This window comes from Apus apus, chromosome 4, assembly GCF_020740795.1.
Source record: "Apus apus isolate bApuApu2 chromosome 4, bApuApu2.pri.cur, whole genome shotgun sequence".
Lineage (NCBI taxonomy): Eukaryota > Metazoa > Chordata > Aves > Apodiformes > Apodidae > Apus > Apus apus.
This window is the reverse complement of record NC_067285.1, coordinates 115,355,910-115,382,202: the sequence shown is the minus strand read 5'-3', so window position 1 is coordinate 115,382,202 and position 26,293 is coordinate 115,355,910. Positions and strand designations below refer to the sequence as shown.

Sequence of the window (26,293 nt, the reverse complement as noted above, 5' to 3'; positions counted from 1 at the left end):
GGCTTTGTCCCGGGAGAAGCTGTTGTACCCAGTGAGTGGAGCTGGGTAATTAGCTGTTCTCTTCTGCAGTTCCAGAAGAATATGACTTCCTTTCTCATAAATCTAATCTCCTGGTTTCCTGCGTCTTGAGGAGAAGATTTATGTGTCTGCTCTGGTTTTCCCTCTGCCACAGACAGTGCCAGGAGGGCGAGGAGGAGGATGGGTGGAGAAAGGGCCAAAACTGGCCAGGGATGGGCAGGATTGTTGATGACTGCGGAGGGCAGCTGGACCCTCTGTCGGTGCCTGCAGTCCTGCTGTTCAATGGCCCTAGCTGGGGTCTCCCAGGCTTATCAGTCCTAGGCTGGTGTCTCCCACAGGACACCGAAGTCCTTGAGTCAGGAGGAAGAGCTGAGCCAGGTCTTGCTGTCCCTGCACAGGAGGAGGAGGCAGGAGCTGGAGGCTTTCCCTCCACTCTGCAGGGCTTTTGGTGGACATAGGTATGTTTCTGGACAGGACAGTGTGAAGCAGGGCTCTGTTCCTCTGATGTCAACTCTGCAACCCAGGAGAGAAAAGTCTCGAGATAAAAACCTGGAAGATTTAGTGCCTCTCTCACAAAATTCATCATCTGTCAGTACTGGGCAAAGAAGGATGAACCAGTCATGGGCCGTTGGGTCTCTGAGAGGAGACTAAGAAGCCCTTTACAGGCTGCAGGAAGGAGCTGACAGGCACCAGCCCAGCCCAGGCTGGTGGTGCAGGACCAGGTTTTGGATCCCAGCATCCAAAGTGGTGCTGAGGATTTGTGGATTCAAAGGACTCCAGGCTGGGGATGGCAGCTACGCTGATGCATGATTGATAGCCCCAGCTCTGCCAACCAGTCCTCATCATCCTGAGAAGTATTTGATGTTTGTGGGGAGTGAGGACACACAGAGGAGTGGATGGGAGTCAGCACCTGAAGTTCAGTGGTGTCTGGGTCATGGGAAGTGGTTCCTGGGCTCATTCAGCAGAGGAGACATTATTCCCAATGGTGCTTAGTATCCCACTGAGCCAGAGAACCCATGGCTGAAACTCTCCTGTTGTCTGTTGCATTCCAGCAGTGTCTGGTTTTAGCTGTACATCATCTGATGTGACCTGCTGTCTCACCTTACTCATGCGCTCATAATTCCTGTATGAACTGGAGGAGAAAAACACTCAGACCTTAACAAATTGCCAAGACACAGGATCCACCACCATGCAAATCCCTTCCAAGTTGCTCCAGCGCTGGCTGGCCTCAATAAGAAGTCTCTTCCCTGACCCCCAATTTTTTGTTGCTTGGCCAGAGAGGACCCTGGGGCTCCTCTGCAGCAGGGACGCTCCTGCACAGCCTCTGCTCCGTGCTCCTCGCATGTCTCTGTGTTTGTCTTCTTCCTTCCTTGCCCTTCTCTCAGCCTTCGTATAACCCACACGTTTTCTCGGTGCTGAGTTTTGTCTCTGAGGTCAGTGACAGGCAGTGCCCACGCGGGGCCCCTCCGCAGGACCGTGGCTAATTGGCGATGATCACTGGATGATTATGTCTTGAGACATGCTGGTTAGTCAGTTTTTAATCCGTTTAATGTGTGCCACGTTGCTTTGGTGTTACTCTGCTTTCTTCGTCAAAATGTCAAATGCCTCACAGAAATCCAAGTCTGCTCCACCGAGGCTTTTACCTTCATCGACCCAACTTGGAAGCTCATCAAAACAGACAGCAAATTGGTTGCTGAACCGTGTTCTCCGTGGTCCTGTGCTGACTGGCGTGGCTGGTACATGCTGCCATCCTTCAGCTGTCATCAGTCAAGCTCCCAGCCTGTTCTCCTGCCACTGCTCCTGGCCAGACTTGGGTTGGTGGCCGGTGCCAGCCCCCCCCACGTCCTCCCAGCCCCCACCACGCCTGGGCTCTGCCACTGCCCCATCCCACACACCCAGGCTCCCTCCACTGCCGTGCCCCAGGGATCCCTTACGGGCAGTGATCTCCTGAGAGCCACCAGCATAAGGCACCTGAGGACAAGCATCAGCCACCACACGGTAGTTAGGAAACGTCCCATCCTGTCTGCCTCTCTCCTGACCCCACTGTCTCCCAGCAGAGGAGCTACCACAGCCTTGGGCCCACAGTGGGTCTGGCAGGGGCTGCTGCAGGTTCAGGACCCCTGAGGGCTCCTCATCTCTCAGCACTGCCCCCAGCACTGTGAGGCTGGCCAGACTCACGTGTGCCTTGTGCTGGGACGGGGCAGCATTCACAGGTGGTGTTCCTACTCATGCCACTCCCTGTGCCCAGGAGGAGCTGGTGGGGCACAGGAAGGTTGGGGGGGCAGCCTGCTGGAGCCGTGGTGCGTGTGCAGGGGTGGGATGTGGATGAGTGTGTGGACCCAGGGACAGGGGCTGAGGGCTCAGCAGCTGTGTGGTCCCCAGCAGTGCTCAGGACCCCACTCCAGCGTGGAGATGTGCCAGCTGAGCCCCCACGCTGCTCAGCACTTTGCTTGCCTTGGCACAGGCACAGCTAGGGATACCGAGTGGGACCTGGGCAGGGGACACCGAGCTCTGGGCAGCGGCTGTCACTGCAGTGTGGGCAGGGAGAAGTGACCACACGGCACGGAGCTGCTGTGGCTGGAGCAGGGCCTTGGGCACAGGTTTACCCCACAGCCCCTCGCTGTCGCAGTGGGCTCTGCCCTGTCCTGTGCCGGTGCCGGCACCTCATGGCCAGGACCAGGCACCCTCTGACAGACACGGGTGGGGCTGCTCCTCCCGGGCTCGCCCCCGGCTGCCGTGACCGTGGGCGCGGGGCAGGATGTGCCAGCTCCCTCCTCTGCCTGTTGCTGCCCATACTAACGAGGTGCCCTATCCCTCTGCCGCCTCCTGCCTCACAAACATCTCCCGGTGTCTGGGCACGGCTCCAAGGGAAGGGAAGCGCCGGGTGGCTGGGCGACGCGTGGAGCAGCATCCCGACGAGCGCCGGGGGGGGGCTGCACTGGGCCCGTGCTGGGGAGGCACCGGGCACCGGCACGCTCAGCGCTCGGGAAGTTTGCTCCTTCCCGGCTCCGGGCGGCTCCGGGCTGCGCGGCTGAGTCAGCCACTTCTTTACAGTGGGAGGAAGGCAGGAGGGCGGGGGGGCGGCCGCGGCCGTGTGTCCATCCGCAGCGAGGACACGAGGCTGCGGAGCAAGCAAGGCTGTTGTCACGGTGTGCCAAAGACGGTGTGGGGGCACCGGGGGGGCGGTGGGCTGTGGTGCGGAAGGGGACCATCCTGTGGGAGGTGGGACATGACACGGTGCGAGGGGGTGACTCAGTGCCACGGGAAGCCCGCTCCGCTCCTCGCCTGCGCCGCAGGGACCTCAAAAAGGCGAGGGAACCGCCAGGCGAAGCAGCGCCGGGGCTGGCGTCCGCGTTTCTCCCACCCTGTCCCTGGTGCTGCTTCCCGAAATGAGCCGTTCGCCAATTTGGCATCGCGGGGGGGGGTCCCGGGAGGGCTCCTGGTGTGCGCCCTGTGCCCCACGGCATCGTGTGCCTGCGACGGGCCGGGGCCACAGCCCGTGACCAGCGTGGGCAGAGGCAGAGCGAGGCAGGCACGGGGTCTCGGTGCTGGTGGGGGTATGGCCGGGACAAGGCTGAGGAGGGAGGTTTGTCTGGGCTGTGTGGGGAGAGGGAGACCTGCATAGCTGTGCAATAAGGACAGCAGGGACAGAGGACAAGCTGGGTTTGATACCTCTTATGCAAGAGCCCCTGCTTAGGAGCAAGGCCACCCCTGGGTCCTGTCCCCATGCCGCTTGGAAAGCCCTGGTGGTGTCAGGGATGTATTCCCAGGCACAAGCTGTTACCTTGGTCCTGGCCAGGTCCTGGCAGTGGCCCTGTAAGCAGGAGCTGTGCCCCATGCCTGCGCATGAGGCCGGGCAGGAGAGAGCTGCAGACAGTGAGGGTGAGCAGGGAGAGCTGTGGGCTGCCTGGGGAAACACGATGGCCCAGGGAGATGCCCCATTGCAGCCACCCGGAGCTGCAGCCCTGCAGCAGAGCCGGGGATGAGGGCTGGAGAAACAGCTCTTGCTGGGACCTCCCGCCCATCTCATCCCAGCTGCCATCGCAACCACAACACTTGTTCTCCCTCTCAGCTGGTTCTCACATGTCCAGAGCGGCTCAATGTCCTCAGGCCAGTCTTGCCCCTGCCCATGGAGCTTGTCATCCCCTGCCTGCACCCCAGCCAGCCCTGTCGCAGCTCGGGTGGGTGCCTTGGGCAGGATGGGACCCTGTGCCCAGCCTGTCTGTGCCCCACGCATGACAGATCCCTTGTGCCCTGTGTGGCCATGGTCCATGTAAGATGGGTCCTATGCCCACTCTGGCCATGCCCAAAATGGCTTGGTTGCCCCACACCTCGTTCAGCCCCACGAAGAGCTGGTGCTCTTTGTCCAGTGATGCCCCACATCCCAGGCAGGAGCCCCCATGCCCAGCCCAGCTCTGCCCCTTGCCCTGGCACAGCAGCCCCCCCATACCTGCCCTCCCGAGCACGAGGCCTTGGCCCCAGTGAGGCAGAGCTATTTTTAACAACTGCTTCTGCTTGATTTGAGCTGTGAACTTGTAACGTGTTTATGCTAAAGGGGTTTCTTTTTTTCCTCCTCCCTTTGTGCTGAAGAGGCAGCGCCAGAGATCAAAGCTTGTCTCTTTGCGTTTGGTGATGACGGGGCTGGGAAGGGGGCACGCAGAGGCTGGGGCAGCGTGGGGGACGCCGCCGTCCTCGGGGGGCTGTGGGGCCAGGGCTGACCCACCTCTCTCTGTTCCCACAGGTCCAGGACCCCAGGAGCCATGAGCAGGGACGGCCAGCACCCGGCACCCCGGGCACCCTGCGGTGGGCGGCACTGAGCCAGGGCGGCCGGCGGTGGGACCATGGGCAGCCGGCAGCAGCGGGGAGGCACGGCAGCGGGCAGGGGGCTGTAGGACCTGGCGGGGGGCAGCATGCCCGGCGGACCCCCACCCACCTCTCGCCCAGAGTCACCTCTCTGCGGCGGCACGGGATGAGGCCACCCGCTTCCCCGGGCAGCTCCGGGGACGGGCGCAGCCCAGGGCTCCGGCCCCCCGTGCTTGGCCCCCCACGCCCCACCGGACCCTGAGCCATGGTCAGCCGGGAGCCCCTTCCCGGCCCGGCCCCCGCCGGCGAGGGCAGCCAGGAGAAAGCCATGACGGTGCGCTCAGTGCTGCTCAACCGCGACTCGCCCGACATCGAGAGCCGCCTCAAGCGCCGGCGCAACCGCACGCAGCAGGTCCGCTTCAAGGACCTGGTGGAGGGCGGCGCGGGGCCCGCGGCCGCCCCCGGCCCCAACACCCCTCGTGCCTCGCCGCCCCCCAGGGACGCCCCTGAGCCGGTGGCTCTCTGTGCCTCGCGGCGGAGCTGGCCCCAGGCCCAGCCGGGCTCGCTGACGCTGCCCATGCCCAGGAAGGCGTGCATGAGCACCGCCATCCAGACCTCCCCCAGCCTCCAGAAGCCCTTCTCGGCCGCCCAGACCCGCAGCAAGAGCGTGTGCGATGTGGCCGGGGATGCGGTGCTGCCCGCCGCTGCAGGGAGCACCCGGTGCCCGGGGGTGGCCGTGCCCCCCGGCTCCAGCCCGGCGCTGCCCCCGCGGGTGCCCGGCAGCCTCCCCGCACACGAGCGTCCCGCAGCCCTCGCCCAGCACGCCGCGGTGTGCCATGTGCCGCCGCCACCGCCCAGGGATCCCTGTCCCCCTTATCCGGGCACGGCCGGGTGCCCCGCTGTGCACTGCACTCCCGAGCCCTGCCCGCTGCCCCTCGCCTGCGCCCGGCTCCGTGGGAACCGCGGGGGCAGCCGTGGGACCCCCCCGCGCCCGGCCTCCGTGCCCTGCGGGCAGCCCCGGCCGCCATCCCAGCCGCGGGGGCTCGGCCGGAGCGGCTCGGAGCGGATCCTGCCCCACGGGCGCCCGCCGGCCCAGCCCTCGCCGCACCCCCCGCACACCGACAGCCACGGCCTCCGCCAGCCAGCTCAGGGCAACCCCCCGCGGGACCCCCCACCACCCCAGCACCAGCTCTGCCGCACGGCCTGGGGGGGGCCCTGCTGCACCTCGCCAGCCCCCATCCCACCAGCGCCGGGCTGGCACGGCTCTGCCGCTGCGCCAGAGAAGACACCAGCTGCGCTCGGCCACCTGGACCCCCGTGCCATCTGCAGCCGGCTACCCACCACCCAGCCGGGGCATGGCCAGGCAGGACCAGAGGGACCCAAAATGCTGCAGCCCCCGGCCCCACAGGGCCCCGGCGTGGGGACGCAGCCAGCCGGGCAGGCACAGGAGATCCCCCAGCACGGGCAGCCCTGCCTCACCGTCGAGCAGTCGGAGACACTGCGCCACGTCCAGGACCTTCTGCAGCTGGTGGTGGTGGCCAAGGGGCCATTAGGACCACCAGCAGGGGACGAGGATGCCCGGACATCTCAGGGAGAGGGCCACAGGGGGCCCGGGCAGCGGGGGGACCTGCAGTCCCAGCTGCAGTCCCTGGAAGGGGTGCTGGAGACCAGCCAACAAACCATCCGGGTGCTGCTGGACGTCATCCAGGACCTGGAGAAGAAGGAGGCCCAGCGGGATGGGTGAGCAGGCCGGGATGGAGGGGAAATGGGGGGGGGCTGATGTGCCGGGGGGTTGTAGATGGAGGACAGGGGTGTCCTGCCAGAGATTTGGTGCTGCCACCTCCCCAGTGTGTTTTCCTCTGAGCACCTTGACGAACCAGGGTGGATCACCCAGGGAGAAGTCTCCCTGTCTCACCCTGCTCTCAATTCCAGCCTTGGTGTTAGCCAAGTTAACCCTGTTAGCTGGTGCCCCAATGGCTGGCTGGTCTGTGCCCACAGGCATGCCCACATACCTCTCTCCTGCCCAGGACACTGAGCTCAGTGGCAATATTGGTACATCTGATGTGGCAGGCAGTGTTGGGGTGGCAGGGTGGCACACAGAATGAGGTCTGGATCTGCCAGATGGGCAGCTCCTGGTGGTCCTGGCCCTGCTGCCTGTGCATGTGGTTAATTGTTTTATCCAAAGCAAATGACTGCTAAGTACCTCCTTCCAGCCAGGGGTGCCAAAGGGGGTGTGGATCCCACAGAGGCAACAGCAGAAGCTGCAGTCCCCAGCAGGTGCTTAGGTGGGGTGTGCAGCACCGTGCTCCCCTGGCACAGGCTGCCTGGCTGTGGGCACAGCCCATGTGTGTCTGTTCCCACCCGGAGCTTAGGCAGTGCTGGGACATGGGCTGGCACAGGCCCCTTCCTATGCTCAGGACAACTGTTTGTCCCAGCTGCACAGGGGCACATCCCTGCTCTGCTTTGTGTGTGCCATGGCTGCCCCAGCACTGCTCAGCCCCAACCCCATGCCCCTTGCCCCACAGCCCCAGCACAGCCCCCTGCCTCCCGCCTGTCAGGGTCACACAAGGGTCTACTGCCCCTAGGGTCCCTGCAGCTGCTTGAGGGACAGAGGTCAGGGAGTGACCCCTGCCTGGCTCCTGCTTTTTGAGGCGTCCATAAACCCCTGGCTGTGCTGTGGTGACGCTGTGGTAATGCCAAGCCCTGTGGCTGCAGTGCCTGTTGGGAGAGCAGGTTTGCTCCTGCCGCCGGAATTAGGTTTGTCTGCTCGGGAAGCTGATTTAGCTTCACCGCGGGCAGCTTAATTAAGATCTCGGCTCTGTACACTGGTGCAGTTAAATGAGCAAACAAATGCCCAGAGACATAAGGAATGGGAAATCACATACAAAAAAACATCCTGGTGTCCTGATGCTGCGGAACAGCGTGGCCTCATTTGCCATGGGCCAGTGTCCTGCAGGTGTGCAGTGCCACCAAGCAGAGCCACTAGAGCGGTGCCACCAGCCCCAGCACTTCTCACCCTATAATGTGACATCGCAGGGTCCAGGCATCTACCACCAGCACCATCCCACATCCAACACCCATCTCAGGATTAGCTCCCATCCTGGTAGAGAGGTGCAATTTATATAGCATTAGATACCCCCACACACACACATCTATACATACCATATATATCTATATGGAATCATGGTCTAATTTATGTGCTGAGTATAATCCCAATTGTAATATATAATTTGGTGCATTAAAAGACCTACTTTTCGAGGGCTGAGAACAATCATGATCAAGGTCAAGCATTAAGAGGCAGATTTAAAGAGGAAACTGTGACTGCTATGTGGGACGGGGGGGCTTAGCTGTCCCCCAGGGCCGCAACCTGCCCTGGCTGAGAGGGGCAATGGGGGCATGGGGACAGTCCACAAGGGTCACCCAGAGTACTTAATTGAGACCTTTTCCTACAGCTCCAGACCTGGGGCAGCACCAGGGAGCACCCACCAGCAGTGTTGGGGCGCCAGGGTCTGCGGGCACAGCCCTGGCAGAGCCAGCACCCCAGGGGCTCAGCAGGGCTGCAAAGCCAAAAGCACCCGAGCTCTGTCCAGAGAATCTGGAGGCTGCTGAGCAAGGGGAGACATCAGGGGACCATTTCCCCAGGGAGGTGGTGGTGGCAGCACGTGCAGGCTGCCGAGCTCATGGGAGCACCGAGCTGGCACTGTGGCTGTGCCAGAGGGCCACTGGTGGTCCCTGTCACCCCACGGCTGCCTGGCCTCTGGGACAGCAGGACACTGCAGCCAGTGGACACCCTGCACATGCAGGGCAGTGGGAGCTGGGATGTGCCACCAGCAGGGACACTGGGGACAGCACCCCAGCAAGCACCCAGGGAGCCTGGGATGCACTAGGGTTGGTGTCCAACATCAGCAGCAGAAACACCGGGGGCACAGGCCCCCTGTGTGGAGGTCAGGGAGCAGGACTGCCTTGGGGCTCAGCTCGGGCTCATCGGCTTCATGTGAGTCCCATGCCCCTTCTGTGGAGGCTGAGGCTTCTCTGGTGCCAAAGTGTCAAAAAGATACAAACTCTGAGCTTGGCGTAGGCTGGTAACTAACCTGAAGTGTCTCCATCTGCCAGGGCACTGCTGTGCCACACGTGCCCCCACACAGACCTTGCACTGCCCAGGGTCCTGCTGTGGCACCATGTATGGGGAGATGGATGGTGGCCTGGGTTGGTTGTGGGCATCAGGTGCCACTCCGGGACAGAGCTGGAAGGAGGTGTGGAAGATTCAGGGCTTCTGCTGTGCCCATCTGTTTGCAACCTCCTGAGAAATGTGCTGACCTGAGAGGCACCAACCACACTTGGCCTGGCATCAAGCAGCATCTCCATGGAGGAGAGGAGCTGGGATCCCAGGGGGGAGGGGAGCTGGGATCCAGGAGCTGGGATCCCAGGGAAAAGAAGAGCTGGATCCCAGGGAGGAGAGGAGCTGGGTTCCATCTCCTAGCTGCTGGAGCATGAACTGGAGATGCAGGGGAGGGGCTGGGGGCGGCGGGAGAGGCCGTGCAGAGGGGCCGGTCCCCAGGCTCACTGCACCTGTGCTCTGTGGCAGGCGACACTCGTACCGGACGGGGCAGGACATCGCCAACTGCGGGACCTGCCGGGACTGCGCCTGCATCATCTACAGGTAAGAGCCAGCCGGGTTCCCGGCAGGGCCCCTGCTCTTCTGCTCCGCAGACTCTTTGCTGGGCGACCCCTCCCCTGCCAGGATCCCTCAGCCGGGGCTCCGCCGTGCAGAGGTTCTGGCACAGCGGGGCCAGCTCTTCCCCGGAGCGCTGCCGGGGCAGCGGGTGCAGGCACCTCGCTGCTCTGCTGCCGGCTCCTGCCGTGTGTCCCAAGGCCAGAGCAGGGTCCTGGTGTCATTTGGCCTGACTCAGGTCCCTTTGCCTCTGCGGAGAGCAGCTGTGGCTCCCAGGGACAGGTGGGGTGACTGTCGGGAAGGACAGCCGGCTGGCTGCTGTGGGGAGGGGGCTGCTCCAGTTCCATGGCTGAGCAGTTACGGTCTGTAAAAGCAATAATATCGGGAAAGCCTTGTTAGTGGCTGGGGGCGGGGCTGCCTGGCTCACTCCGAGCCCAGGCTGCAGCTCGTTGTCCCGGTGCCAGCGTCGCTCAGATGCTGCGGGGGGGCTGCCGGTCGCGCAGGGCGTGCCTGCCCCTCTCTGGGGTCCAGGACCACAGGGCCTCGGCTCTGCTTCCCTGGCATCAGCTTTGGGTCGGGGTGTGGAAGCGCTTTCCTCCGCGGCCTTCTCCCCTGTTTGCCGCTGATTTACACCACGAACTCCTCCGCCGGAGCTCGTGGGGGACTTCAGTGCTAATTGGCTCTGACGAGCGTGTCTGCAGGCGGCTCTGCGGAGGGGAGAGATGTGACATCTGGGGGAGGTGGCTCCCTGTAAGTGTCAGGCTCCTGCTGGGGTCTCCCTCTGGGCTTCACTGCCATCCTCGTGATGAGAAGAGACTGGTGGGACACGGGGAGCAGGGACAGTGCTGCATGTGTGGGGTGCCAGGAGCTGGGGTGCAGGGAGCCAGGGTGCTGGCCTTTAAGGATCGCCTGCAGCAGAGAGCAGACCTGCCCGTCTCCCTCCTGGGATGCTCCAGCTGTGCACCCCAAACCCTTCCTCTGCTTCAGGGCTGGGGAGTCAGGGTCCCCGTGCTGCTGAGGGGCTGCCACAGCTCACTCCTTTTGCTAGAAATAGCTGGGAACAAGCAGTGTCCTCACAGGGTGAGGTGACAGGAGGTGTTAGCATGCTGCATGGGTCTCACAGGGTGATCCCCGTGTGTGCCACGTGCGTGGTCCCAGGCACACATGGCAGCACCTCACTGATCCGATGGGATGTAGCTGGTGTGAGGAGAGCAGAGCACTTTCCATGCCAGGAGGCAGCACAGCACATGGCTGCCCCGTGCTGCAGGCCTCTGGTGGGGCAGGAATCCTGCCAGCTGTCGTGGGGGACACAGCCCCCCTCAGCTACCCAGCCCCAGGGAGCCCAAATTCCCTGCATCCCCCGTGGAATGACGGGCAGCAGTGCAGCCCCCTCCTGATGCTGCAGCTGCACTCAGCCCATCAGATCCAGGCACAGTGCTGGTGGCAGGACAAGGGGCTCTGGCCCCAGGGACATGCAGCCCCTCTCCAGGCTACTCAGTGAACCGGGTCCCACAGACCCTGGGCTCACTCCCCTGCCCCAGCACTGGTCCCCAGCCAGTCTCCCAGCCCCAGGTGGGTCACTGGTAAAGGCTGGTCTGGGAGGGACCCTGCAGCCCTGGGGGGACAGAGCAGCACCCCCAGAAAGCCACCCCATTGCTGACCCATCCCAAAATACCCCCTGCCAGGAGGTCAGTGAGTGTTTATTCGTGTGTCTGGAAGGAGAGGTCCCAGAAGGTTTAGCCATGTGGTGCCAGGTGCCCTGCTGCAGCATGTGCTGCCCGGGGCAGGACGGCTCTTTGGGATGGGTCCAGCCCCCACCCCCCACTACAGCCCCTTCAGGCGAGGGGGTGGGCAGGCACTGCCTGAAGGGCATCCCAGCTGGATGTCCCCTCACAGAGGCAAAGGGTGACCCCAGGAATTCTGCCCACCAGGAAATACCGGGAGCCCTGGAGAAAGCTGCCAGAGAATCGCTCTCACAGTCACACACAGGCTCCTGCCCCAGCCCTGCCCTTCCCCAGGCTTGGCTGTCCCCTCCAGACACAGGACAATGGCCACCAATGCCAGGCTGGTCCCCTGCCACTGTGCCACCCTATGCAGCAGCCTGGGGAGCACAGCAGGGCCCAGGTCCCTGGGGACATGCCCTAGGGATACACGGGGGGCTGAGCTCCCTGGGAGGGGTTCTTATGGCAGGGCACAGGGGTGGCAGTGGGTACTGTGGCAGGTGGGGGGGCCACAGTGTGAGATGCTCTGTAACACTGTCCCCTTTGTCCCCTCGCCCGCAGCGTGGAGCACGATTTCCGGCAGCAGGAGGGTCGCTTCCAGCGGGTGCTGAGCCACATCGAGGGTGACACAGCCCCGAGCTCCCCCATGGCAGAGGCTGCCCTGCCACCCCGGCAGGAGCTGTCGCCGGTGACAAAGCTGCCTGGGAAGCTGGACACAAAGAAATCCCGGCGCAAATGCTTCTGGTTCCTGTGACCAGCAGTGCCCAGCAGGCCAGGAGCACGGGGTCACCATCCCAGCACTGACCACGTCTCCTTCCTCCTCTCCCTCCCTCTGATGGTAGGGTTTGGGTAGCACCAGCTTTTATATTTTTAACCGTTCGGTTTAATCTGTCAAAGCCCCCCGTGTACGTACGGAGAGGGGAACAGTGGCTGTATTTAATGAGAATTCAATAAATTCTATGGAGACGCTATTTTTGTTACATCCTCTCCCACCTGTGCACTTCTGTTCTGGGTGAGGAGGAGGAGGGGCCAGTGGCTGTTCCCCCACAGGGGCTGCAGGGCTTGCTGAGCCCCAGGCACCCACAACCCCTCAGTGAGGGCAGGGTCAGACCCTCCTCTGCCTTGGGGCTCCCCAGGAGGTGCTGGTAGCCCTGGTGCTCCCAGCCTGAGACCAGTGCCCATCCCTGCACCCCACAGCCTGAGCTGGTCACCCATTCCCCTGGCTGCTGGTTAACCAGGAACACCAAGGATTTCTTCTGGTCAGAGATGGTAGAAAATAGTCTCAGTCAGACCCTGGATGGGAGAGAGATGTGTTCCTGTAACCTCCCAGGTGAGAAGGGGGGCTGGGTGGGGGTCCCAGAGGACATGGCTCTCCTTCCAGCACTCTCCTCTGTGCGAGGCCAGGGAGCTGAGCCCCGCATAGCCTGTCTGTACCTGGGGTGCTGCAGGAGTGGGGCTGCTGGGGGCTGCGGTGTCTGGCAGGGCCTTCTGGGCTGCAGGATACACTGCCTAATTCCAGGGAGAAAGAAATTAGCAACTCAAATATTCCAGCCTCTGCAAGGCTGCCCACGAGGAGCAATTCAGATGAGGGTCCCACGTCAGAGTTGCCGGCAGCAGCGGGCAATGGGCTTTCACTGGGCACGGTGCAGGGGCTGCTCCCCACAGTCACCCAGTGCCAGTGTGTGCTATGACCCTCCTCTGCCACCGTGGAGTGGTGGGACAAGGACCCCCAAGTGCTGGTGCCCACCCCACCATATCCCAAAGCCAGCTTGCTCCAGGGGAGCAGGTGCTGGTTGTCAAAGTGCAGCCGAAGGATCGCTCCCCTTCTCCTGCACCATGTGGGGGCTGCACTCCAGCCCCCAGTGTCCCTCTGAGCTGCTGCCACAGCCCAGCAGGGCCCATGGCTCTTTCTGCTCCCCATCGCCTGGCACGGACTCACATAGCCCAGGAATGAAGGCTAAAAGCGAGATGACAACAACACAGCACCATGCACACCTGGCACTGGGACTGTGCTGGGACAACCCAGCACAGCCCCCTGGCACAGCCCCCGGCACAGCCCCCAGCACAGCCCCCTGGCACAGCCAGCAGCACATTGGGGACTGCACCTGCCATTGCCACAGCCAGTAAAGCCACCCCAGGACAGCAGAGCCACTGTCAGGAAATGTCACTATGGGGTGGATGTGCTGGGGCTGTGCCAGCTGAGTGGGCAGGGGAGGGCAGACTGAGCTGGGGGCTGAAGGGGGGGCCCCTGCACCTTCCCAGTCCCTTGGGATATAAGAAGGAGTCACCAGGCAGGGAGCAGCACCTCAGCAGGAGCAATCCCAGTACCTGGGATGCTCCCAGACCAGGGCAGCCTCGTCCACCAGAGAGCACAGGGTCACTGAGTCATCGAATCATAGAATGGTTCTGGTTGGAAAAGACCTTTGAGACTATCGAGTCCAACTGTTCCCCCAGCCCTGCCAAGGCCACCCCGCCCTATGTCCCTCAGCACAACATCTAAATGGCTTTGAAACCCCTCCAGGGATGGGGACTCCCCCCCTGCCCTGGGCAGCCTGGGCCAGGGCCTGACAACCCTTTCCAGGAAGGAATTGTTCCCAAGATCCAGTCTGTACTGGGGATTGTGCCAGGGATAAATCTCCTGTCCTGTCCGCTGGCTTTATTGCCAGTGAGGTCTCCATTGACAAGAAGAAAGAGCAGGATGGCAAACTGCTGCCTTAGCCCGACAAGGCTCAACCAAAGGGCTGAGCTGCCTCTCCACATCCCAAACCTCCCCCGGCACGGCACACAGTGCGGCACGGCACGGCTCGGCTCGGCACGGCGCGGAACGGCAAAAAACGGTTCGAACGGCACGGCACGGCTCGGAATGACACGGCTTGGAACGGTTCGGCACGGTTCGGCTCCGGGAATGTCATGGGCCCCCTCCTCGCCCGGCCCCGCCGCCCGGCCGAGCCCGCCGTCCCGCAGCGCTGCTCCCGCGATTCCGTCCTCGCGGCCGGGCAGCTGCTCTGCGCGGGGCTCGGAGCTCGGAGCTCGGGGGCAGCGCCTGCCCCGCCGCCCCCTCCCTCCAGAGCCGCTGCCCCCGCGCACTCCTCCCACCCGCTCGTGGCATGTGGATGTTCACCGGGTCCAGCGGCTGCTTTCATGGAGGACGCAGCCCAAACCCCTCATGTGCCCCCAGAAGGGGGTTCCTGCACCCCGAGCACCGAGCCTGCTCCAGCCCCGCTCCGGGGACGGCTCCCCTTCCCTGCTGGGTCCCCCCCTGCAGCCCCGGCCCTCGGTGCCAGCCCGTAAGCGCGCCGGTCACCCCGGCCCAGACCCCACCACCAGCGACTTTCGCACCTCCCGGGTCTCCCAAGGGACGCGGCGCGGCCCCCACCCCTGGGGCGGAACGGGGCAGAGGCAGCCGCGGTGGCGGAACTCACCCGCAGGGCGTGCTCCCGGTCCAGCACGATCACCCTCCGGTTGACGGTGTGCAGGAGCCGCTCCAAGACCAGCTGGACGTGCTGCTTCACCTGTGCCTGCAAGGCAAGAGGTGTCACAGCCGTGCCGGAGCGCCCGGCACTGCCTGCCCGGCACCGGGACAGGGCACCGGTGACAGCACCATCACCGCAGCCACCGGGATGGCCCCGAGGCGCAGAGCCAGCTGGGCTGGGGACACGCCACCTCCCGGGCCACATGCCACTGGCCCTGTGGCACTGCCACAATGACTGTGATTCACCAAAAATAGCAGGCAAGGAGGCTGCAAAGTGTTTGCAGTGGTGGGATGGCTGGGACAGCTGAGACAGCTGGGGATGGATGGGAATGGGTGGGGACAGCTGTGGACAGCTGTGGACAGCTGTGGACAGGTGGGGATGGCTGTGTCTGCTCTAGCCCAGGCTGTTTCCCAGAGCAGTCAGTGCTGCAGGCAAAGGTGCTGACACAGGGCTAGAACAAGAGAGGGATCCTCATCCAGAAGTGTCCTGCTTGTCTTCTCTTCGAGGCTATTTTAGGTTTCAAATGTAAGGCCAAATTTCATCCACAATTTCTAAGCTTTCCTCTCCTTTGCCAGGGCTTCCCAGTGCCATTGGGATTGCAAAGCCACACTGGCACAGCCACCTCACCCACCCAGGACGTGGTGGCACAGATCTAACACAGCTTCCAGAGCACCAGTCACTGTTCTGTGGATGTGACATCTGCACTTCCCAAGGGGTCCCACAAAGACACCCCAAGGCACAGACCAGCCTAGAGAGGACAGAAATGGAGGAAACATCCTGCAGAGCCAGAGCTAGATCCAGAGCACAGAATCCTGGGATGGTTTGGGTGGGAAGGGACCTTAAAGCTCATCTAGTCCAACCCCCTGACATGGGCAGGGACATCTCCCACCAGACCAGGTTGCTCCAAGCCCCATCCAACCTGAACACTTGAATGCTTCCAGGGATGGGGCAGCCACAACTTCCCTGGACAACCATGGGCTTTGTGGGGAGTAATGGTGGCCCAGTGATGGGCTCAGTGGTGTCCCAGGGACATGGACAGCAGCAGAAAGGCAGGGGACAGATGGCAGCACTCCAGTAACATGGGGAAAGGGAGACAGCACCCAAGTATAGACATGCCATGGACAAAGAAGTACCAAGGTGGTGGGGGCCGGGGCAAGTGACCGTACAGGGTTTCTCGCCACAGTGAGGTGCAGATAAGCCCTTCCCAGGTGTGCAGGAGATCCTGGTGCCTTCCCACCCTCTGCCCAGTGCTGAAGACCCCTGGAGCAGCACTCACCAGCTCCATGTCCCCACGGTTCTTGTGCTGTCCCACACCTGCACGCTGCTTCGCTCGCAGCTCCTCTGCTCGCTGCAACAGACAGCATCCCGGGAAGTGGGGCTGATGCCCTGGCAGGGACAGCCCCATCCCACAGGAGACCAGCCCAGGACACTGCCTGGCACCTGCCTTCCCCCAGGCCTGAGGAGCAGGGACAGCAGAGCACAGCCAGTCAGACACTCCCCTGGCCCCAGGGTCCATGCCTTCTCTTGGTTTGGAGGCCTCCACTGCACTCATGGGGACTCGCCAGAGACCAGCTGAGGTGGAAATCAAAATGTTTGTACCCCCAGCTTGGGCACTGGGATGGTGGGCATGACTCCAGATGGACCACGGCCAGTCCCAACCATATTGTGTCCAGTTAATTTGTGTTTAGCCCTGCTCAAACAGATTGTCAGGTCATTCCTGAGGCAATTACTGGAGTGGGAAGTAGAGGCAGTGGAGAAGACAGGATTTACCTTCTGGGCCTTGTACAGCACCTCCAGGATGTTGCTGAGCAGCTCAATGCAGGCATCCTCTTCCTCCCCCTTCTGGATCAGCTCCTGCAGGATGGGCACCACCGTCTGCAGCAGCAGCTCCCGGCACTCTGTTGGGATGGACAGGGAGCAGAGGGCTGGCGGGCACCGGCATCGCTCTGGCACCAGAGAGAACCGGGCAGGAAAGGGACCAACAGGATGGGCAGGACCAGCATAATGCCCGGGCTGGGCTGAAACCCAGCCTACTGCCTACTGCCCCTTGGATGGAGCAGGAGCTCTGGAAAAACACTAAATTCTGGTGGGAAGGTCCCAAAAGAGTCTTCCTTGTGTCCCATTACACAGCTGCTTCTTTCCAACTGAACTGCAGGAGAAGGGCATCCCCTGGACCTCCCTCCCTTCAGCTCCACCAGCCTCTGCTCCCTTCTCCACCCCAGTGCTGAGGGATTCCCTGAACAAGTGGGGACATTCTGACCCAAACACCAGCCTGAGGAACTGGAGCTCCAGTGCTGGGCACATGGAAACCCATGCTCTTCCCAACACACATTACTCTGTCCCTGTGCCCAGGGCTGGGGTCTGTGACACCTCGCTGCACTGAGGGCTCCAGGCAGCTGCTTGTCACTGCAGTGGTGCCACCAAAGGAGGGACAATCAGGGGGAAGGAAATCAGGGGGTGTGGGGGGTGGGAAACATTTTCCTGTTGTTTTCTTGCTGGTGGCACCATCTGCCCACATGGGGTGCAGAGGAGCTGGGTTGTGCCACCTCCCAGGCAGCAAGGAGAGAGATGTGGGGAAGGACCCAGGGTAGGTTGTGGGAAGGGATTCAGGGAGCACCCACAGGATCGTGGTGGCTCAGAGGAGAGCTGGAGCAGTTGGCAGGAGGTGACCTGCCACCCACACTCGATGGCTGACTCAGACATGGCCATGTTGCCATCTCTCAGAGTCTCCCCAGGCAGAGACCCCCGTGGCTCCGCTGCCCAGAGCTGCCCCCCTGAGCCTGCTGCTGTGGCTGCAGCCAGGACCCCTCGTCCAGCTCCCCTGGGCAGCCCACTCCTCTTCTCTTTGAAGATGTCATGTGGATATTTGGAAGCTCATTATGTCACCTCCGCGCCCTTTCCTGGCTCAAACTCCTCAGCTGTTTTTTCCTCGCCATGACTTCTGTGCTCTACTTGTCTCACTGCTTGCTTTGGACTTTATCCAGTTTAGACACAAGTTTCTTGTGCCACCCAAAATTGCAACTTGTGGTGAGCCCAGAAGAGGCTCCACTGATGCTGAGCAGGGAGATGGCACGTCCCAGGGGTGCTCTGCCCATTGCTGAGACCCTCTGCGCCCCCAGCCCCAAACCCCTCCTGCAGCTCTGCCACCACCCTGGGCTCCTTCATCTGCTCCCTCAGTAATTGCTCTCGCCTGATTGTTTTTATGGTCTATATCTCTCAAAACTTTTCCTCAAGCTTGCCGAGATTAGTACAAATCCTGAGTCTGTCCTTAGTGTGCCTCCAGCTGCTCCTGCCTTGCACGGCAGAATTTACCAAGTCTACTCTTTTTACTATCATTAGACCAGCAGGGCAGATCTGAGGAACACAACTCTGTGTCCTTCCAGCCCCAACACCCCCTCCCCAACCACTGCTCCCAAACCATGGTCACACTGAGAGCATGTTGCCTCAGCTCAGCTGCTGGGGCCCCAGCCCATCCTCACCATAGGACTGGAAGACCTTGCTGTTGACAATGTCACTCAGGGACTGCAGCTTCTGCTTCAGCAGGCGCTGGGGCGGCAGGTTCCCAATGAAGTCCCGCAGCAGGGCCCTGCCAGCCCAGCCAGGGGATGCAAGGAGTGTTAAACACAGAGCCTGCAAGAACCTCACTGGGTCTGCAGCCCCCCACCCTGGCAGCCCCTTCCCTTCAGAACAAGACAAAAGCAGTAGCAGAGGCTGGGTACCAAACACCCCCACGTTTTGGTCAGGAAGGGGGTGCAGGGCAGAGCTGGGCAGGATGGTCCCGCTGCTTAAGGCCCCAGGGCTGCCCCTGCCCCACACAGACCCAGCGTAGAAACCCCACCTGAGCTCCCAAAGGGACCCACTGGGAATGGGGGTTTCCAGGCCCAGCCCCTGCTTGAAGCAGCAGGCACTGCTAAAATCGAGCAAACCTCCCCCTGGTTCTGCGCTGGGAAGGGCACGTGGAGCCACCTCAGGAAGCCCAGACCCCACCACCCGCCCTCGCTCAGTGGCAGCAGCCCCACCCCACCGGCAGCTGCGGGACCAGGGGTCACAGCAGGGTGGCAGCAGGGACAGAGGTGGCAGCACAACACAGAGCGGAGCTGGGGGTGGCAGGGGTGGTGGGGACCCTACCCCAGTGCAGCAGAGTCGAAGATCCCAAAGACGTCCTGGAGGATGGAGGGGACGTACTTCAGGGCTGCTCCCTGCAAAGAGACAGGAGCTGCAGGACCAGCCCTGCCTCGCCAGGTGCCCGCGGGCAGGACGGACAGACGGACGGACATGTGACAGACCCATGCCTAGTGCCAGTTCACCCGGGGTGCCCGGACAAGTTCGCTTGGACACACCAGCGGGGCACAGCGAGCACGGAGAAGCCGCGCACAGGCTGGCGAGTCCCTGGAGGGGTTCACCCCGGAGTGGGACCCAAACCTCTGCTCGGCCCCGGCCCTGTGCGGGGCAGGTGGTGGGCAGGGGGCACCCTCGGCCGGAGCCGGGATGTCTCTGTGAAGATCTCCAAACGCAGCTAAAAACTCCATCTCGTCCTGCCGCCCCGGGCCGCGGTCCCTGCGAGCCCCAGCCCTGGGCCAGCCCCGCCTGCCCGCGGCACCGGGCGCTGCCCGTGCCCGAGCTCCCCCCGCGCTCTTCCAGAGACTGACACAGCCTGAACTCCCCTCCAACACACCGCCCGGGAGTCATTCCTGCAGCTCTTGGAAACCCTGCCCTGGTACTTAGATCCCTGCTGCAAACAGGAGCAGCAAGACCGGGCACATCCTCCACCAACAGCCACATCGTGTGCCCCTCCAGATGTGGCCTTTTAACGCCTTTGTGCACGTAAATCCAGGGACTGACTTAGTTCCTTGCAATGACACTGCTGGCAGCTCCCGGCTCCGCTCCCAGCTCCTGCTCTGCAGCCCCGTTCCCTGCCCCATCCCCTCTGCCAGCACGGCCGGGGCACCGAGCAGAGGCTTCCCCATTACCCAGCCCCGTTCCCTGCCTGCCTCTCCCTGCTGGCACAGCCAGCGCTCCGAGCAGACGCTTCCCTGTTCTCCAGCCCTGCCGCTGCCCCCCGTGCACCCCCGCACCCGCCACGGGCACGTTTGGCAAATCAGCAAACACATAGAGACGTCTGAACCCAGAGCCCGTTCCCCCGGGACCCAGGGGAATTGCCCATCCCAGCAGGACTGTTCTCCATCTGTAATTACTTTTTTTAGAACCGAGAAGATATGTATTAAGGACATTAAACGCAGTTATTTTAATAAAGTTACACAATGCTAATTTTAAATCAGAATGCTGTATCAAGTCACACAGTTGTTAGTCTCGCCTATTAATGTCAGTTATCTTGGCCAGTCACATTTGTAACTTCAAAAAAATAACAGCCAAATTTTATTTCTTTTCATTAAACTCCATGCTTAGTAAAGCTGGACTGATTAACACTAATTACGCTGCCACCCTCTCCCTCTGAACTGGTGGCCTCCGAGCTGGGGCCAGTGGTCAGCCCATCTGCTCCACAGTCACCAAGGTCATGGGGTTCACCTTCTGAAAAATGAGCTCATAGAGGAATTTTCCCATTCCTCAAGGACTTTTCCAGCGTTACAAGACTTCCTATACACCGGTATCCACATCTCAGAAAGGATTTATTCCAGCAGCTGCCTCTGGCTGTTGTGGTAACTGCCACAGGCTGGTGCTGGGGATCTCCAGGCATGGGGGGGGGGGCCCTGGGGCTGGGGGCGGCGCTGGCAGCATGAGGCTCCACAGCTCAGCACCTCGGCAGCCAGCACAAGCCCCAGGGGTTCACTTAACCCCACACCCCAACCCCACCTCACAACCCAGCTTTGGGGTGCAGGGAAAGCCAGGGGCTCCGCAGGGAAGCAGCTGGGGGTGCAGCCCTTCCCTCTCCTCCAGAGGGAAGCAGCAGGGAGTGGCTGCAGTAGGAGCCCTGGCTCCTGGCAGGTACAGAATCATAGACACAGAATTGTTTTGGTTGGCAAAGACCTTTCAAATCACTGAGTCCAACCATTAATGTAAGTCTACCAGGTCCAGTGCTAAACCTTCACCCTTACCACATCAGGGGTACCCCCAGGGCCCCAGTGTGTGAGAAATACCCATTTCCAGGCTGCTTTTTAGTGATGCTGAGCCTCGAGAGCACCACAGGACCCGCAGCAGTGATGGGGCTGAAAAAGCTCCTGCTGAGCCGGGGCAGCCGTGGCTGGCTGTGCCCTGGGTGCCTCCTGCACCCAGCCACCCGCCCTGCTGGGGAACAGCCGCCTTGGGACAAAGCTCATGCATGTCCCCACACCCCAGCTGGACACTCAGCACAGCTGGACCCCATTTGTGGCCTTATCTGCTCCCGGCCATCCTCTGCATCCTGCTCAGCTCGTGCCCAGGGCACCCGGCTGCACCGTCTGTGCCCCACGGCAGATCTGGCTGCACCATCCCTGCCCCACAGCAGACCCTGCCCCACCACGGGTGCGTGGTGACTTTTACTGGCCGCCACCACGGCTGCTCCCGGTGCCAGGCAGGACGGCAGCTCCGGGCAGCCCGTCTCCTCTGCCCTGGCGGCCTCTCTGCTCCGGGCGCGTTTGCAAGAACTATTTCCTGCAGCGCGGCAGAAGGTGCTGAGCGGTGCAGAACGCGCAGGGGGGGTGAGCAGTGGGAACGCTGCAGCGCACAGGGAGGCTCTGGAGCAGCGGCGTTGTGATGGAAATCAGGATAGCGACAGTGTCTAGATGGGAGAGGGGACAAGGAGGGACAGCCCCCTCTTCTCCATGAGGACAGCTGTCCTGTTGGTCCTCAAACTACTTTTTGGGAAAATTAGATTAGTTTGTAAGGGATTGTCTAAGGATGCCATGAAATAAAGCAACAGAGGAACAGGAGCTGCCAGCTGCCCCAGGCCACTGTGCAGCCCAGCCTGCCAACGAGGTCCCCTCCTGCTGCGTGCCGGGAGCCCACGGGTCCCCTGGCACCGCACCAAGGCAGCCCCGGCCCCAGCTCCTGCCTCCTCCCACCGACTGACTCTGCTGTGCACGTGGCTCCGTCGCCTTCCCCGACCAGCTCCGACCCCGGCACCGGGGCTCGAGGACCCAGGAGCCCTCCCTGGACCCTCCTTCAAGCTTCAGCACAAGCACGGCCAAGAGAGTGTTTGCCCAGTGGCACTGAGCTGTGACCCTAACCTGTGCCACAGCCCTGGGCACCGGAGCCATGCAAGGCTCTGTGCTTGGGGATCTCAGGGGGGTTCATACTGGGGGCACAATGGGGGTCCCCAGGAAGAGGGAGGCACCGTGCAGGGTAGCAGCTCCTTTTGACTTGCTGTGTGTGGGGAGGTCTGCATGCAGGAGAGCTGGTGTCACCCTAGCATGGGGACAGCCACTGTCACCCCAGCACAGCCAGTGTCAACCTTGCACAGCACAGCTAGTGTCACTCTGGCACAGGGTTGGCCCAGCACTGGGACAGCCAGCCCCCCAGCTGGGTCACCATCCATCCCCCGACACCAGAACTAAGCCCTGAGACCCCCCCCCCATCACTGGCCCCACCATACCTGGGCGAGCAGCGTGGGCCCCTCCAGTGGGGACTTCATCAGATGGTTCAGAGAGAGGAAGAACCGCTGCAGTGAGCACTGGAACTCAGCCGTCTCCTTCCCCTCGTAGAGCCTGAAACAGCCAGAGTCAGCCCATGGCCACCACACCTGCCCACCATCCCCGTTAATTACAGGACCCATTTACATAGCTGGGGCTGGCAGTGGGCACTGGCATGACCACCACCCCTGCACAGGTACTGCCCCACATGGCCACTGTCTCTCAGGGCCACCAGCCCCAGGGACAGCCAGAATCAGCATCCAGCTGTGCAGAGTTACCTCTGCTCTCTCGTTTGCACACAAACCAGCACCACCTCACATGCTCTTTTGTTTAAATAGCCCCTTGTACAGCACCCAGACCTCCCAGCCTCTCAAGGGGACCCAGCAGGACCCTCCTGCACCTCCAGTCACACAGAACCTGTGTGACCAGCCACAGGACAGACCAAATATGTGGGAATTCCAGCCCTGAAACGTGACAACTGAGGGAATGTTTGGAAGCCGTGAACTTAACGCAGAGTAAGAAGAATAAAGTCAGGGCAGGAACTCCTGGTGGAAATGGGATGGGGAGTCAAGCCCTGACTGAGACAGACACATCCTCCAGGCTGCCCAGCTCCTACACACCAACCACAGCAAGCAAACAAGTTTGGGTCTTAATTGTGTTTTGTTTCTAATTGTGGGCATGGCAGCAGAACAAACGGGATCTGTCATCTCTTCCTTACCAGCTATTTTTTGTTGGGCCTAGTTCTGGTAAAAACTTTGCTGTTTTGTTTATAACATTTCAGTTGGGTAATTCACTGTTCAAATTCATCTTTCCTATCTGGTAAATGAGCCCAAGGGAACATCCGGAGCATCCCAGGTCTGGCAGCAGAACGAGCTGTTGATCTGCCCGAGGCATCTCAGATGTGCTCAGACAAAGGCAGTGGCTGCTTCCCGGCTCCTGACAGACTTCCAAGAAAAACCAGAGCCCAGACTGACTAGGGAAAAGTCCCTCCTGGCATCCCACATGCTACCAGCTCTGAGCAGTGGGAGGTCCCAGCAGCTCACATCCCACAGTCCCCATCCCACAGCCCCATCCCACAGCCCCATCCCACAGTCCCATCCCACAGCCCCATCCCACAGCCCCATCCCACAGCCCCATCCCACAGCCTCATCCCACAGTCCCATCCCACAGTCCCATCCCACAGCCCCATCCCACAGCCCCATCCCACAGCCCCATCCCCCAGCCTCATCCCACAGCCCCATCCCACAGCCCCATCCCACAGTCCCATCCCACAGCCTCATCCCACAGTCCCATCCCACAATCCCATTCCACAGCCATGGTTCCTGTCTTAAAACTCCACCAGAAGCCAGGAAGTTTAAAGCCACTCGGATGTGTTAAACTAAGCCAAAGGAACTGAAGCTCCATACAGCTTTCACTCTGGCAGCCACAATTCCATGCAATGATCACCACTTTTAGACACTTGCTGGACTTTTCACAGTCCCTCTTTTTAACTCATCTTCCTGCCCCACCTGCCATGGGTGCTCAAGCTCACCTCAAAACTTTTGCCTACATAACTCATAGAATCACAGAATCATTAATGTTGGAAGGGACCTTAAAGATCATCAAGTTCCCACCCCCCTGCTGTGAGCAGGGAACTCTCCCACTAGACCAGGCTGCACAAAACCTCGTCCAATCTGGCCTTAAAAACCTCCAGGGATGGGGCATCAACAGCCTCCTTGGGCAACCCATCCCAGTTCCTCACCACCCTGAGAGTGAAGAGCTTCTTCCTAATATCTGACCTAAATCTCCCCTCTCTCAGTTTAAAACCATCACCCCTTGTCCTATCACTGCCTTCTCTGATGAAAAGCCCCTCCCCAGCTTTCCTGGAGCCCCTTCAGGCACTGGAAGGTGCTCTAAGGTCTCCTTGGAGCCTTCTCTTCTCCAGGCTGAACACCCCATTCTGTGTTCTGTGTCTCAAAGAGGACCTGCACCAACACCACAGGCTATTGTGACACTGTCAGAGGTGTTGTCAGCTGTGGTTCCCCAACCTCCGGAGCAGCCGGTGTGTGCGGCGCGGGGGAGTGGAGACCGGCCGCGCCGCGGGGACACGGAGCACGTCTGGGGACACGGAGCACGTCTGGGGACACGGAGCACGTCTGGGGACACTGCACCGCCCCCGGTGGCAGCGGAAAAGCAGAAGTGGCCGGAGGAACTGGCGGGGAGGAAGCAGCGAGGGACACGGTGTCACTGCTCCCCCCACGGGGCTCCCAGGGAAGTCGGGGTCAGCATGGCCAGGGTGGGGGACAGGAGAGGTCCCCGAGGTGGGGAAGGGAGCGGGGGGGCTTTGCGGGTCTCTGCCCTGGTGCGGTGCATGAGGTGTCAAAGGGGGATGTGGCATAGTGGCTCCTGGGGACACCATCCCACAGGAAACACATTTTGGGCACTGAGCTCCCACAGCTGGCACCAGGATCCATCCGTGTCACAGCCCACCAGACCCCAGACCCCCTGGGGAACCGGGAAGCCCCTTCCCCACGGAGCTGCTGACCAGCCATCACCCTCACATCCCCCCACCAGCTGCTTGAGCTGCTCAGCTGGCTCCAGCGGTGCCTCACGTAATCAAATTGATAGGGCAATCTGCAGGAACTTATTATAATTGCAATCTAATTTCTGCAAATTACAGACTGTGTACAAATTGTAGCACCGTTTAAAGTATTTAGAAGATCTGAGGAATCCATGTTATTGCACTGTTAAGATCTCTGAGATAAAAGAAAGACGAACAAAAACACTAAATGTCTTCAGGGATGTCTCTGTTCCAACTCACACTAACTCACGGGGCTGTTTGCAAATGCTCCAGATAATTAATTTTCTCTGCCAGGAGTTCTCTAGGGCTGGGGGTTTGCTCTGTATTTCCATACGTGACAAGGAGGTAGATCCCTCCATGTGCTGGAGCACCCAGCCACAGTCTGGGAGATGCCAGGAACCCTACAGCGGTCCTCAGGGCCCTGAGGGGGACACCCACACATCTCCTGGCCCCCCAGAACAGTGCTTGGGATGTGAGGTGGGAGCCAGACCCTGTCCCTGGACACCCCCCCGAGCCACAACCCTGCGGCTGTCCCGGCACAGGCTGTGCCCACCCCTGCCACGCAGCCCTCACCTCCCACCCCTCCCATGGGGCACCGTGGCTTTCGGTGCTGGGTTCATGGAATGAAAGAGGAAGGGAACCTGTTTTTTCTGGTAACTGATGGGTCGTGGTTTTGGTTTTCCACATTGCCCAGCAGCACACTCGGCTCACTCACGCCTGCCCAGCCAAGCCCTGTTTGTGCCATCACACAGACCAGGCCAGGAATAAACAAAAACAGGTCCTGGGAGGACTCTGGAGGTACCCAAGGGGACTTTGACCTTATCCTCAGCAGCAACAAGGAGCCATGGAGGCTCCCAGCCCCTTACACCACTTCTTACAGGATCACAGAAGAGTTTGGGTCAGACAGGTCCCTCAAAGGACCATCCAGTGCCACCCACTGCCATGGGCAGGGGCACCTGCTACCAGCCCAGGCTGCTCCAAGCCCCATGCAACCTGCCCTTCCACACTTCCAGGGATGGGGCAGCCACAGCTTCTCTGGGCAACCTGGGCCAGGGTCTCACCAGCCTCACAGCAGAGAACATTTTCCTCATGTCCAATCTACATCAACCCTCCTTCAGTTTAAAAACCTTGTCCTATCCCTACAGACAAGCATAAAGTTTCTCTCTCATTCTTACAACCCCTTTAGAGTTTGTGCACTGCAGGTCCCCCAGCCTGTGCTGTGGTGCTGGGCTGGCTGTGCACCAGGAGCCGGGCATTTCCCAGCACCATGACGTGTGGCAGGAGGAGCTGGGACAGGGCCTGAGCTCACGGGGATGGAGCAAGGGCACCAGCACGGCGGGGAGGGAACCTAGGGATCATGGACCCATAGAATTGTTCTGGTTGGAGAACACCTCTATGGTCATCAGGTCCAACCATTCACCCAGCGCTGCCAAAGCCACCAACTAAGCCATGTCCCTCAGCACCACATCTATGTGGCTATG

At 61.2% G+C, this 26,293-nt stretch overlaps 2 protein-coding genes across 2 annotated transcripts in view; one reads left to right on the top strand and one right to left on the bottom strand.

Annotated features, from left to right (window-relative positions):
* LOC127384579 (dedicator of cytokinesis protein 2-like) overlaps window positions 1-26,293 on the bottom strand; it is a 57,896-nt gene that overhangs the window by 17,084 nt on the left and 14,519 nt on the right. Inside the window, exons 23-28 of the mRNA XM_051619213.1 lie at window positions 22,216-22,327; window positions 18,816-18,886; window positions 18,167-18,273; window positions 16,458-16,585; window positions 15,964-16,035; window positions 14,637-14,732 (exon numbers count right to left, since the gene is read on the bottom strand). Of these exons, the coding sequence (XP_051475173.1) occupies window positions 14,637-14,732; window positions 15,964-16,035; window positions 16,458-16,585; window positions 18,167-18,273; window positions 18,816-18,886; window positions 22,216-22,327 (586 nt within the window). The remainder of the gene's footprint in view (window positions 1-14,636; window positions 14,733-15,963; window positions 16,036-16,457; window positions 16,586-18,166; window positions 18,274-18,815; window positions 18,887-22,215; window positions 22,328-26,293) is intronic.
* On the top strand, window positions 4,974-12,175 carry LOC127384578 (basic salivary proline-rich protein 2-like). The gene is made up of 3 exons (XM_051619212.1): window positions 4,974-6,561; window positions 9,407-9,481; window positions 11,776-12,175. Exons 1-3 carry the CDS (start codon window positions 5,087-5,089, stop codon window positions 11,966-11,968), a joined length of 1,743 nt encoding a protein of 580 aa, XP_051475172.1. The 5' UTR covers window positions 4,974-5,086; the 3' UTR covers window positions 11,969-12,175.

What these genes read in the sequence shown, in the direction of transcription:
- LOC127384578 (XM_051619212.1), top strand. Translation starts at nt 5,087, where the DNA reads ATGGTCAGCCGGGAGCCCCTTCCCGGCCCGGCCCCCGCCGGCGAGGGC. An exon ending in AAGGAGGCCCAGCGGGATGG is followed by an intron (nt 6,562 to 9,406) that starts GTGAGCAGGCCG and finishes GCTCTGTGGCAG; the next exon opens with GCGACACTCGTACCGGACGG. An exon ending in TGCGCCTGCATCATCTACAG is followed by an intron (nt 9,482 to 11,775) that starts GTAAGAGCCAGC and finishes CCTCGCCCGCAG; the next exon opens with CGTGGAGCACGATTTCCGGC.